The 13,373-nt window shown below is 42.8% G+C and overlaps 1 protein-coding gene across 1 annotated transcript in view; it reads right to left on the bottom strand.

Annotated features, from left to right (window-relative positions):
- The window catches only part of LOC310984523 (spectrin beta chain, non-erythrocytic 1-like), a 50,369-nt gene that overhangs the window by 18,054 nt on the left and 18,942 nt on the right, over positions 1-13,373 (bottom strand). Inside the window, exons 12-21 of the mRNA XM_083969743.1 lie at positions 12,351-12,504; positions 11,347-11,717; positions 10,506-10,754; positions 9,137-9,387; positions 8,039-8,176; positions 6,551-6,968; positions 4,802-5,140; positions 3,220-3,422; positions 1,547-1,637; positions 934-1,080 (exon numbers count right to left, since the gene is read on the bottom strand). Coding sequence (XP_083825869.1) covers positions 934-1,080; positions 1,547-1,637; positions 3,220-3,422; positions 4,802-5,140; positions 6,551-6,968; positions 8,039-8,176; positions 9,137-9,387; positions 10,506-10,754; positions 11,347-11,717; positions 12,351-12,504 — 2,361 coding nt within the window. The remainder of the gene's footprint in view (positions 1-933; positions 1,081-1,546; positions 1,638-3,219; positions 3,423-4,801; positions 5,141-6,550; positions 6,969-8,038; positions 8,177-9,136; positions 9,388-10,505; positions 10,755-11,346; positions 11,718-12,350; positions 12,505-13,373) is intronic.

Below are 13,373 nucleotides of genomic sequence, written 5' to 3'. Positions count from 1 at the left end.
GTTTAATCTGGATCTAAATCATCTGGATGTTTAAAGCGATAGTTCACCCAAAATTCATGATCTCCTCCCCCTCATGTGGACTAAGGGCTGGGAGAAGTTTCAGAGTCCTCCGTGGCTTCTCTGAGTTACAGGGGGTCTCGGCGTAGCAGTGCATGTCCATATAACGGTTGCAAATGGATACCAACTGTCTTCTAACAAAAAGACACACCAAAAAACATCCAAATACCTCCATGCTGCTCGTCTGTAATGTCCCTCTTGTATTGAAGCCCCGACATGAGAAATTGTCCCGAAAAACATTAAATAAGTCTATATTTCAAGCTTGTTTGTAGCGGAAGCTTCCAGTGTTGCTCTTCCTGCGTCAACACAAATCTCACGTGATTTGCGTTGACGCCCAGTTCACGGCTCTGCAAATCGCGCGAGATTCTGGCAGAGCAACACCGGAAGCTTCCTCTACAAACAAGCTTAAAATATAGACTTATTTAATTTTTTCGGAACAATTTCTCATGTTGGGGCTTCAATACAAGACAGACATTACAGACGAGCAGCATGGAGGTATTTGTCTTTTTGGATGAAGAAAAGTGAGCTCCGTTCTCAACCGTCATATGGACATGCAGTGCTGCACGGAAAATTTGAATTTTGAGTGAACTATCCCTTTAATGTGACTGCGTGTCAGACTGAAGGCTCTGATCTGGTATGGATGTTTAAATAAACAGAAAAAGCAGATCTACAGTTCATTAGTCAAATATATGGTGAATATTTTTACATCTGTTTCAAACTCAGTTTTCATTTAATTCTCCAGTATTTGGGAAAAGTTCTTCATATGTGTAATAATCAGAACTTAACTTAATTTACTTTATTACTGTAATGGTTTAAAATCAGGTGCAGGTCTTCCCCGGTCCCCCCTCCCCAACCAGCTGGTCCCTCCCCCCGTACCTTCTGGATCTTGTCCAGCCACTCCTTGTTGGACTGCAGCTCGGCCATGAAGGCCTGGTGCTTCAGCCACTTGCTGTGCAGGTTTCTGGCCTCGTCGTAGGTCATGTCCTGGGCCGTCAGCATCTTCTCGTTGATCCACAGGGACAGCTAAACAACAACAACAACACAACAACAACAGCTTAGTCCTCAACAAAAACTATCGCAGCTTCTATCTTGCCACAAAGAAATAACTCCTTAGTCATCAAAGTTGCCAACACTAGATGGAGCTGTTAGGCTCTCTGTCTGACTCATTAGGCTGTTTCTCTTTGTCGTTAGCACTTCTTGTCTCTGTTTCCATCTGATATCCATAGATACATCTGTTACATTACCATGTCACATTGCCTCATCTTTGTATAGTAGCTTTTATTCTGTGTATTTTACTACTTTTATGTTATGTGTAGGGACTACACCTAAATCTGGTGCAACCATCTTTTCATTTTCTTTTTCCTTTAAATGATTAATGTAATTGCACATTGTCCCTTATTAAACTAATAAACTAAACTAAACTAAACTAATCCACTCAGGAGATGGATCTAGGTGGCGTCCGTCTGTCCGGCGGTCTCGTCTCACCCACCTCCTGACAGTCCTGCAGGAACTTCTGCAGGTCTCTGTTGTCCTTCAGCCTCATCAGCAGCTCCACAGCAGCTTCACGGTTCTTCTTGTGTCTGCAACACACAAACCGCCGTAGAATAAGGTCACATGGATGTAAACAATCAGCTTTATAAACCAACATCAACTCAGACTGCTTCTGTCCAACAGTAACTTCTGGTCCTGGTGGTCCTACACTGCAAAAACTCACAATCTTACCAAGAATATTTGTCTTATTTCTAGTCAAAACTAATCTCTTTTCCTCTTAAAGGGACAGTATGTGAGATTTACCCCCATCTAGCGGTGCGGTTGCATGTCGGCACGTATTCTTGCTGTTGCGTTTACGTAAACTCGGGCAGAAGTCAGAAAAACAACACACGCTGCATGTATCAGGATAAACAAGCCTCTATGTAAACAAACGGTCCGCCAGCATAGGCAAAACAATACAGGCGTGACAATATGTTGTCATGGTGATGTCGTATTGTTTACCTGACCCACGTTTTACCGGCTTTCTCTCGTCGAGTAAAATAACATCCAGTTGGTTTGCCGACGGCGTCACTCACGGCGTCATTCAGGTGTCTGACTGCACCTGAAGGCAACACCAGTGCCTCCGTCCTTCCTCACACTAGCTACACGGTGGTGACAGTTTTAACAGGCGCTGTCTGGAAAACTTTCTCCCCGAGCCGAGAAGCTCCGGCGGCCCGAGTTTGAGGTTACTTACAGCCACGGTGACACTGAACGTAAAACATGGCGATTCAACATGGCAGAGAAGGTTCGGTGAACCCCCCCCTGTATGTTTGTAACGACTTGTAACATCTCATTCTAAGGTACGAGAAAGCGCTCGTTTGTATGCGGGCGCGATTCCACTTCAGTGAAATACGTATTTATGAAAGCGATATTTGATTTTTGTCAATAAAAAGCCAATAAAGTCCCATACTGTCCCTTTAAAATAAGACTCATTACACAAAAATGAACTTAATACAAGCACAAAAAACTTGCTTTCACTGGCAGATTTTTCTACTTAAATAGTTTGAAACAAGTGAAAATGATCTAAAAACAAGTAAATTTTTAGGTGACGAGTCTCAGTTCATGTTGTTCTACATTCTCTGTCTCGTTCATGCTTTGGAGAAGTGTTCTTTTCCACAGTTGGACCTTATTTTGTACATTTTTGTTTCTATGTTTCTTCCTCTCCCAGCTCCAGGAGTCTGGTTTAAAGATGTGCAGTCTGTGGCTCTAAGTTATGCAATAATAGAATAGAAATTCCTATGAATTTATCATAGAACAACACAAACAACACAACACAACACAACACTCGTCAACTCAAAGTCTCTAGTTTTCTCACTAGAAAATAAATCCTTAGTGAGGTCTGAAAACGGCAAATAGAGCTCTAGTGGCTGATGTGGTCAATCATTTTCCAGGACATTTGACTTTTTTTTCTAATTTTCCATGTTTTTTCCATGACAGGAAAATTGGTCAAAAAGGAGACCATTAAATCTTTGCTGCATCTGTTAATCTCTGGTGGACAATGCCATTTTTGATCAGTGTGCAAGCCTTTTACTCCTGCTGTTCTCATAGGAAAATTGGTCAACCATTTTCCAGGTTTTCCAGGTTTTCCCGGACCAGTGGGAACGCTGTAAACAGAGAGCATCCCCTCCCTACCTGTCGTCGATGGAGGCGACTCTCTCCTGGATGCGCTCTGCGTTGATGTTTCCGTCGCTGGCCAGCCTTCTGCCAGCCTCCACCACGCTGTTGATCTTGTCCTCGTTGGCGTCCATGGTGGTCATGAAGTCCTCCTGCTTCTTGATGGCGGCCTCGGCCCCTTCCAGGGTGGTGGGCATCTCCGTGTGGGCCAGCACGTACTCCTGTTGGAGTCAACAGTCATTTATTAGTAGTATGTTTTTATTATTCGTACTGTTTTTATTTATTTATGCTTTATGTTTTGTCTTTATGTAAAGCACATTGAGTTGCCTTGGTATGAAATGCGCTATATAAATAAAGATGCCTTGCCTTGAATAATAAAGGCTTAGAGGTTTAGATCCCCACCGTGTTGAAAAACTGACAAAATACCAGCTGTTTACAATTTTGTTTCAACGAAGTCGGCGTTACTAAAGCTAGCCGTAGTGAGCAACGCACTTCCGGTTATTTTCACAAAATAAAATACCCGTTGCCTTTTATCATAAGGAAAGCCATTACGATAGAATTGGTGCTTTTACTTTGTAAACAGGAAGTGAACCTACCCTCGCTGTAGCTAGCTTTAAACCGCCGTTTTGACTGCTCTCGTCCCGTTAACGGCATTTAACCGTTCAATATGCCTTACCGGAGAGTCTTGCCAGCTCTGAGATCGGCCTGGTTCATTGTAAAACATTTATTTATTGATGTAAATGTGGCTACAGCCACAATTGTTAGATTTCATCAATGAGACCAACATTTAAGAGTTTAACCAGCCGGTGGTAAACCTCTAAAAGCCATCGGGGAAGTTAATTAGCGGTCTGTTCTCCTCGGGGTGACGGTGGTAGGCTGGCCGGCGGAGCACGTCAGGAGCCGGGCTGCTGCCTGATGTCGCGGTCGCTGCTCGGACCTGGAGCTTCACTTCTCCGAAAAACATCGGGGCAAACTTCTAAACAGCCGTCGTTTGGATAAACTAACCGCACATGGGGATCTAAACAGTTACTTTCTCGCATGAAAAAATATTAAAACTTAATAAAGTCACGTAATAACAGAGCCAGTCTCAATATTAGAAATTCTCTGGTAATAACAGGCTTCAGGCTTCAGCAGGAACATTTCTGTTGTCGGTCGTCGCTTCCAGTGACGACACTCATCGGCCAATCAGTGGAAGGCAGTCGGCTGACGTCACGTTTTAGTAACGCTTCGGCTCGCTTGGAACCAGGGCTGAGGTGATACCAAAAGTGTACCTGGTTGCAGGTACTGCGTGCTAGTGGAAACACGCAAATAGCGCGCCGAGCCGAGCCGTACTGAGCCGAGCCGTGCTAGTGGAAATGCGCCATAAGGCTCTAGGGGTCTAGGGCTCTAGGGGTCTAGGGCTCTAGGGCTCTAGGGCTCTAGGGGACCTGTACCTGGTTGTTGAGGAAGGCCTCGGCCTGCTTGGTGTCCCGGAGGAACAGCTGGTAGTCTAAGGGTCTGGTGGTTTAGGGGTCTAGGGCCCTAGGGGTCTGGTGGTCTAGGGGTCTAGGGGTCTAGGGCTCTAGGGCTCTAGGGCTCGAGGGCTCTAGGGGACTCGTACCTGGTTGTTGAGGAAGGCCTCGGCCTGCTTGGTGTCCCGGAGGAACAGCTGGTAGGCGTGGGACTGGGACAGAAGGTTCTGCCGGTTCTCCCACATCTTGTGCAGCTCGTTCCAGCCGGTGTCGAGCGCCTGCAGCCGTTGCCGTAGGAACATGTGCTGCGCGTCCTCCTGGCCCCGCGTCACCATCTCCCCCATGTCCCTCATCTTCTGGTAGTCCTCCTCGTAGTTGCGCACCTCGTTCTTGATGCCCTCGTGCTGCGCCATCAGCTTCTCGGCCTCGGCCAGCGTGTTGGGCATGTCCTCCGAGGCGATGGCCGTCTGCGTGCGCGACAGCCACGACTGGAACAGACAGAGAGAGAGAGAGAGGTCTTTACTGTCACGGCATTAAAGGATCATTTCCGTTTTTTACAACCTGGACCTTATTTCTAGCATAAAATACGATCATTTACTTAGCTTTATGTCACATTTTCACGTCACTATATCACCGTTGTGACTACTCTGATGTTTATGAAGTCTATAAAACGAATTGTTGAACAAACATTTTAGATTAGTTGGGCTAACTGTTAGCTGTTAGCCGTTAGCAGGGTCAATGTAAACAATAACTCAATAAACGGCCCATGAAAAAACTATTTTTTCCAGTGGATATCCTAGTTCCAACATAACTGAGCTAACTGGAGTAGTGTCATGTCGTGTCCCACAACGGGAGGGTTTTAACAGCTGACGTCCTAGTGTTAGCTTAGCTGCTGCTGTTAGCTGTCAGCAGCAGCAAAGCTAACAACTACGATAACCATGACTAATTACAAAAACATGCACACAGAAATAGTAATGTTTGTTCAGTAATTCGTTTTATAGACTTAACAAACATCAGATTTAGTCAAAACGGTTTTGGCAGCCCGGAGCCCCCACATTTGGTACCTACACCGGTGGCTAACGCTACCAGTTAGCCGCTAACGCTACCAGTTAGCCACTAACGCTACCAGTTAGCCGCTCGCTAGAACTGGTGGCTAACGCTACCAGTTAGCCGCTCGCTAGAACTGGTGGCTAACGCTACCAGTTAGCCGCTCGCTAGAATGCTACTAAAACCCACTTCCGTTGTGGTGTGACGCAATGGATCATGGGAAAATAAAGTGGTGGATAGGGGTAGAGCACTGTAAAAGAGAGTAAAGACACCTCCATTGACTCCCGTGGTAAGGGTTTAAGGGTTTAAGGGTTTATCCGCCCCTAGTGGCAGGATATGGGTATTGCAAAAGCGCCCAGAAAACCCATTCACTCCAATGTATGTGTGTTGCCCACTTGCTTGTAAATTGATGAAAACGGCCGTGTTTTTGTTTTTAGGTGTCTTGGTCATATCAGATTATACTTATAATTTGTTTATTACAAAATGTAGATTGAAACATTAATGTAGACAACTGTTTTTTTTACTGGCCTATGTGTTAATGTTTATCTGTAAAGGATCCTCAATGATGCTATTAACGTGGGTGATCTATAAATGTCCTTAAATTATTGAAAACACCACACTGCTCATTCACCAACAATGCAGAGATGTCAGTTCTTTTGCAAAACCCATATTCCTCCACCAGGAGGCGCTGCCATTGGACCAATGCTGTCCTTACTCTCTTTTACAGAGCTCTAGATAGGGTTATGTGGAGCAATGATGAATGTACTGTGTGTGTTTGTTGAGAGTCTGGATGGCTTTGGGGAAAGAAACTGTGCTAAAGTCTGTTGGTGCTGTTGGAGTTGTTACGTTACCTGGAAGTCGTCGAGCTCTCGGAGGAACTGCTGCAGCTTTCTCGCCTCGCCCAGCGACTCCTCGCGGTTCTTCAGCGTGTCCTTCATCTCCTCCCACACGGCGGTGATCTCGGCGAGCCGGCCGGTGATGGCCGTGGCCTGGTCGGGGTGCTGCTCGGCCAGCCGCGCCGCCTCGCCACGCAGGTCGCCCAGCTTGTCCTCGATGGCGGCGAGGTCTCGCTCCATCCCCGTCAGCTTCCTCTGCAGCGCCATGACGCCCGTCAGGTCGTTGCCCAGCTCCTGGGTCGACTCGATCACCTTGGTCTTCTCCTTGATCCACGACTTGGTCTCGTTGCAGTCCAGGTGGTAGTTCTGCACGCCGAGCGCCGAGTTCAGAGACTCCTTCTTCTGGTCCACCAGGTCCCGGAACTGGCTCCACCTGGTGGCGGGGCAGAGAGAGGCAGTGTGATACTCAGTACAACAAAACTATTTTTCATTTTTTTTTTTTTTTTTTAATTTTACCACTTTTCCTAGAATTTTTTTGAGAAATTGTAGCTACCAGTTTCTTCTCAATTTTTCTGTTCTACTTTTTTTTTTTAAACTTAAATTTGTATTGAAATTTGTCATCTCCACATGTAAACAATAAGGTATACTACTACATATACAGTAGATCCATGAATTACATTCCGCGTGTGGAGCAGTTGGAAAAATCAGATACAACTGAAAAAAAGTCATGGCTACATGTGTCCATTGTAGAGGCTGACACACGGGAGTGTTTTTTCAATCTCGTCCCGTCCCGCTCCCGCAAAAAAATTTCCATCCCGTCCCGGTCCCGTGACAAAGTCAAAAAAAAATCCTGTCCTGTTCAAATCCCGAATAAATCACTCCCGAACCGGTCCTGTTCCCGTTTTTTTTCTAGTAACACAGTCGTCAATAAATTGACTGTCCCGCGGGAATCCCGAGAAAATGTCAGCCTCTAGTCCATTGTTAAATTACATACAGTAATTCCATCCATTGTTCCACTTTTTACTTTTTTTTTAAAGAAATGTTACTTCTTTTGTATTATTGTCCCCCCCCCCCTTTTTTTGAGAAATTTTACCAGTTTCTTCTAAAATTTCTAGAAAAAGTGATAAGATTTCTCCAATTTAGTTTTCTTTTTTAATTTAAGAAGTTCTGGAATAAGTGGTATAATTTCGGGGACCCCCTTGAACGTGGTAACACCCCCCCCCCCCCCCCCACAAAAAAAAAATTCTCAAAAAAAAGTAAAAAAAAATAGAAAGATTCTAGAAAAAAATGTTGGGGACCCCCTTGAACCCTCTCCGGACCTCACGTTGAGAACCACCGTCTTAGTCGGACTAACGTGTTTCCATGGACGTCAGTCGTCCAGTTACAGTCGGGTTAAAGGTTAATTAATCAGTTTTTTCAGCGTCATGTGAACGTACGAGTTTAGAGTGAAGGTGTGACGGGACGGGCCAGATGTCTCTGTGTCTTGGTGTCTCGGTGTCCTACCTGTTGTTGAGTTTGTCCTGCTGCGTCTTGATGTCCTTCTCGCTGGGATGGCCGTTGTGGATCAGCTGCCGGGCGATCTGGTTCACCACAGCAACGCGCGACGCCTGGCTGTTCATCTCCGGCTCCAGACTCTCAAACCTGCAACACACACAGAGAGTCCTTGTTAGAATAAGGAATGACTGCATCTTCTATATTAATCTCTTATATTCTCATATATGACGTATATAAATCAACATAGACCCTATAGTTCAACTTCAAAAGAGTCATTAGAATAACAAACTAAGTGTGTTATTGTTCCTGTGCATTAACATTCTCAGATATTGTGTTCTTAAACACAATGGAGATCACTGTTCAGCAGCCTTCTGGTTTCTATTCTTCAGTTATTTAAATGAAGAAAAGGAAACTACTGTATAATTTAAGAGGGTTATTGGTTGTAAGAACTAATGTAAAATACGTACATACATGTTTCAGTTTTGGGAGTTAAACTATGGAAGAAGCTCAGTGATGATGAGGTAGTTATGTAGTTCTCTGTTGAGTTTTAAGAAAACTTTAAAATGTAAAGTACTTAATAATAATAATAAATTACAGTAATGATTCTTTTGGTCTTATTATTTCGTAATAATCAGATTTTATAAAGTGTATACAGACAAATATAAGCCCTGCACTGCAAAAATTCAAAATCTTACCAAGAATATTTGTCTTATTTCTAGTCAAAACAAATCTCATTCTACTTAAAATAAGACTCATCACATTAAAAGCAGCTTGTTTTTAGACACTTTTTACTTCTTTCAAGCAGATTTTCACTTGAAATAAGTAGAAAAATCTGATAGTGGAGCAAGTTTTTCTTTCTTATTACAAGCACAAAAAACTGTCTTTCACTGGCAGATTTTTCTACTTATTTCAAGTGAAAATTAGTTTGAAACAAGTGAAAATGATCTAAAAACAAGTTAATTTTTAGGTGATGAGTCTTATTTTAAGTGGAAAGAGTTTAGTTTTGACTAGAAATGAGACATTTTGACGAGAAATAAGACAAATATTCTTGTACAGATTGTGAGTTTTTGCAGTGCAGCGGTGTGTTGTCGTGTTACGCCGTCGTACCGGTGCTGCACGACCTCCAGGTCCTCCAGCTTCTCGGGGATCTCCATGCTGTTGAGCCACTGCTCCTTCTCGTCGATCCAGACCTCGCAGGCGTCGGCCTCGCTGAACATCTTGTAGAGCGCCAGCGCGTCCTGCAGCGCCTGCTTCCTCAGCTTGGTGAGCTCAGACACCTCCTTGTAGCGCTCCTCGATGCCGGCCAGGCGGCCACGCACCTCCTCCGACTGGGCCGTGTCCTCGGGCAGCGACGACGCCTGGAAGGAAACATTAGTCATTAATGCACATCACTGTATGGAGTTGATTATTGTTTTTACTTTCTGCTGTAGAACAGATGTGTTAGTATTGTTTGTTCTAAATCCATAACGTCCATAGCTTCAGCTTCAGGACCGATGACGTGGATGTGATTGTAGTGAATGTTTGGAAATATTGTGGAGAAATTTCTGGAAAAAAAGTGGTACAATTTCTCCAGAAAAGTTTAAACATTTCTAGAAAAAAGTGATAAGATTTCTCCAAAAACATTTAAAAATTGAAAAAAAAAAAAAAAAAATTCTCCCCCCAAAAAAAGAAAAAATTAAAAAAATAGAAAAATTCTAGAAAAAAGTGGTAAGATCTCTAAAGAAAAAAAAAAGTTAAACATTTCTAGAAAAATGTGGTAAGATTTTTCCAAAAACATTTAAAAATTCAAAAAGTGGTAAAAATTCTCAAAAAAAAGGAAAAAAAAGTAAAAAAAAAATAGAAAATTCTAGAAAAAAGTGGTAAGATTTCTGCCAAAAAAAAGAGTTTAAATTTTCTAGAAAAAAAATGAAAAGAGTTCTCCAAAAACTTTTAAAAAAAAAGAAAAAAAAAAGAAAAAAAAAATTCTCCCCCCAAAAAAATAAAAAAATAAAAAATAGAAAAATTCTAGAAAAAAGTGGTAAGATCTCTAAAGAAAAAAAAAGTTAAACATTTCTAGAAAAAAGTGGTAAGATTTTTCCAAAAACATTTAAAAATTCAAAAAGTGGTAAAAATTCTCAAAAAAAAAGAAAAAAAAAGTTAAAAAATAGAAAATTCTAGAAAAAAGTGGTAAGATTTCTGCAAAAAAAAAAGAGTTGAAATTTTCTAGAAAAAAAAATGAAAAGAGTTCTCCAAAAACTTAAAAAAAAAAGAAAAGAAAAATTCTCCCCCCAAAAAAAGAAAAAATAGAAAAATTCTACCAAAAAGTGGTAAGATTTCTCCAAAAACATTTAAAAATTTAAAAAGTGGTAACGGAAAAACAATAAACTGCAACAATCGACTCGTTAATAACAGAGAGTTGGTTTCTAAGGGAACAGCTGCGGCCTCAGTAACGGTGGTGTGATGGCGTGATGCGATGCGGCGGAGTGGAGCGTCCTACCTGCTCGTGCAGCGAGTCGATGACGGGCCGGTAGCTGGCCACCTCGGCGGCGGCGTCCTTGTGCTTCCTGACCAGCGCCGTGGTGGAGAACTCGTCGTGTCCCGTCTCTCCGCTGGACACGATGCGCAGCGCGTCCAGCGCCCACGCGTCCACGTCGTCCGCGTCGGTCTGGAACTGGTGCAGCGCCAGAGCTTCTTCCAGCCGCCGCTTCCTCTCCGCCGCCAGGCGCTCCAGCGCCGCCCACTGGGCCTAAAGGAACAATACACACTTTTTAGTTAAAAGATTTGGAGCATTTCTGCATCTGTCAGTTTGTAATTGTATTCATTTTTTTCCTTTTTCATTATGTAAACTGTTTTTTGTTTTTATTATTAATTCAGTATCTTTCATTTTTCTATGTTAATTTGTCTTTTTTTTCTTTCACTGCAAAAACTCAAAATCTTTCCAAGAATATTTGTCTTCTTTCTTGTCAAAATGTCTCATTTCTAGTCAAAACTAATCTCTTTCTACTTAAAATAAGACTCATCATCTAAAAATGAACTTGTTTTTAGATCATTTTCACTTGTTTCAAACTCATTTTCACTTGAAATAAGTAGAAAAATCTGCCAGTGAAAGCAAGTTTTTTGTGTTTGTAATAAGAAAGAAAAACTTGCTCCACTATCAGATTTTTCTACTTATTTCAAGTGAAAATCTGCTTGAAAGAAGTAAAAAGTGTCTAAAAACAAGCTGCTTTTAATGTGATTTTAGGTAGAATGAGATTAGTTTTGACTAGAAATGAGAAAAATATTCTTGGTAAGCTTTAGAGTTTTTGCAGTGTACTTCCCGTCCTTCCTTCCGTCCGTACCTGCAGGTCGTCGATCCGCTCCTGGATCTTGGCGGCTGCAAAGTGCCCGTTGTGGACCATGGCGTTGCCCTCGGCGATGGTGAGCTGCAGGTGTGCGGCGCGGCCGCTCATCTCGTCCTCCAGGGAGCGCTGCTGGCCGAGCAGCCGCAGCGCCCCGGTCAGGTCCTTCCCCGTCTCCGGGGACGACAGGATGTGCTCCTTCTCCCTGATCCATCCCTCCTCCTCCGCCATCTCCCAGAAGAACCTCCACAGGCGGCGGGATTCCTCCAGGCGGGCTCGACGCTCCGCCGCCAGCTGGCTCAACTCCTGGTAGCAGAACTCCAGGTGGGACACGCGGTCCTGGATCACCGCCGGGTCGCACGGCTTGTAGCCTGGAGGAGGAGGGAGAGGAGGAAGAGGAGGAGACAAGGAGACAAGGAGACAAGGAGACAAGGAGACAAGGAGCGTCAAAGGAAGAGTCAGACTTTTCTTTTCTTTTTTTGAAAATTCTCTTTTTCATGGTTTGCATGTTCATCCACATAACTAACCACTTTTTCTTCTTATTTTTTTGTTGTTGAAATTTTTACCACTTTTTCTAGAATTTTTTTGAAAACTTTTTTTTGAGAAATTTTTACCACTTTTCGAGAATTTTTAAACTTTGAGAAATTTTACCACTTTTTTTCTAGAAAATTTGGAACTTCTTTTTTAGAAGTCTTAGCTCTTTTTTTCTAGAATTTAAAAATGGTTCACCACTTGTTTGTGTTTAAATGTTTTAGGAGAAATCTGACCATTTTCCCCCAGAAATTTCTCCACAATATTTCCAAAAATTCACGTCATTGGCCCTAATTTGAACGTACATTGACTAAAAAAGTAACATTCTTATGTTTTCATGATGAGTTTTCATGGTTCACATGTTCATCCACATAACTATTTTTACCACTTTTTCCTATTATCTATTTTTTACTTTACTACAAGCAGTATTGGTGGATAAATGTCCAGTGGTGGCCTGAAGGCGGTGGACTGACCGTTGTCGTTGACGGAGTACTTGTTGGCGTTGGTGCTGACGGCCTTGACGCGGTCGGCCTGGATGGAGATGTCGGCCTCCACCAGCGCGTGTTTCTGCAGCAGATCCTCCACTCCCAGCAGGTGCTTCCCGTAGTCCTGAGACAGCAGCAGCATCTGGAAAAACACACCGACAGATCCTATTGGTTACACCGGCACCAGAAAAACCACACGGACAGATGACGGTTACATCGGGCGGTACCACTGGCTTTAACCCACTGAAACCAGAGGAGTCGCTGAGCTTTTCTCCTCTCTGAGACACTTTTACACAATGAAAATGGCCGAGAGCTCCTCGTGTTCAAACTAAACTAAACTGTGTTTCCCACTCTTCATGAAAACACCCTCATACTGATAACTGTCAGGTATTATTTTAAAGACATTTTTACCACGTTTTCTTCTTATTATTTATTTATTTTTTGAAAATTTTACCACTTTTTCTAGAATTTTTTCAAAACTTAATTTTTTATTTTTTTTACCACTTTTCGAGAATTTTTTATTTTTTTAATTTTTTGGCGTTTTTGCCTTTATTTGATAGCACATAGTGAGATAGACAGGAAAGGGGGAGGCAGAGAGAGGGGGAATGACATGCAGGAAAGGTCTGCCCGACGCAGGATTCGAACCGGGGACGCCTGCGTTGAGGACTGTAGCCTCTACATGGGGCGGCCGCTTTAACCACTGCGCCACGCACCGCCCCTCAAGAATTTTTAAACTTTGAGAATTTTTTACCACTTTTTCCTATTATCTATTTTTTTTTACCACTAGAATTTTAAAACTTTTTTGTGAATTTTTTGCCACTTTTTCTTATTATTTATTTTTTTCTTTTTTCTTTTGGACATTTTTACCACTTTTTCTAGCCTATAAATCTCTCTGCCCCCTAGCAGCAGCAAATCTCTTTGCTCCGTAGGTGGGTCTAGAAACGAGCCATAGGAACTTTTTGAGTCTCGAACACCGTTTGTGTTGACCAATCACAGCGCTCTATCTGTTTA

The sequence above is a fragment of the Trachurus trachurus genome (assembly GCF_905171665.1).
Source record: "Trachurus trachurus genome assembly, chromosome: 1".
NCBI classification, from domain to species: domain Eukaryota; kingdom Metazoa; phylum Chordata; class Actinopteri; order Carangiformes; family Carangidae; genus Trachurus; species Trachurus trachurus.
The sequence above is the reverse complement of the archived record's forward strand: the minus strand, read 5'-3'. Positions and strand labels throughout refer to the sequence as shown.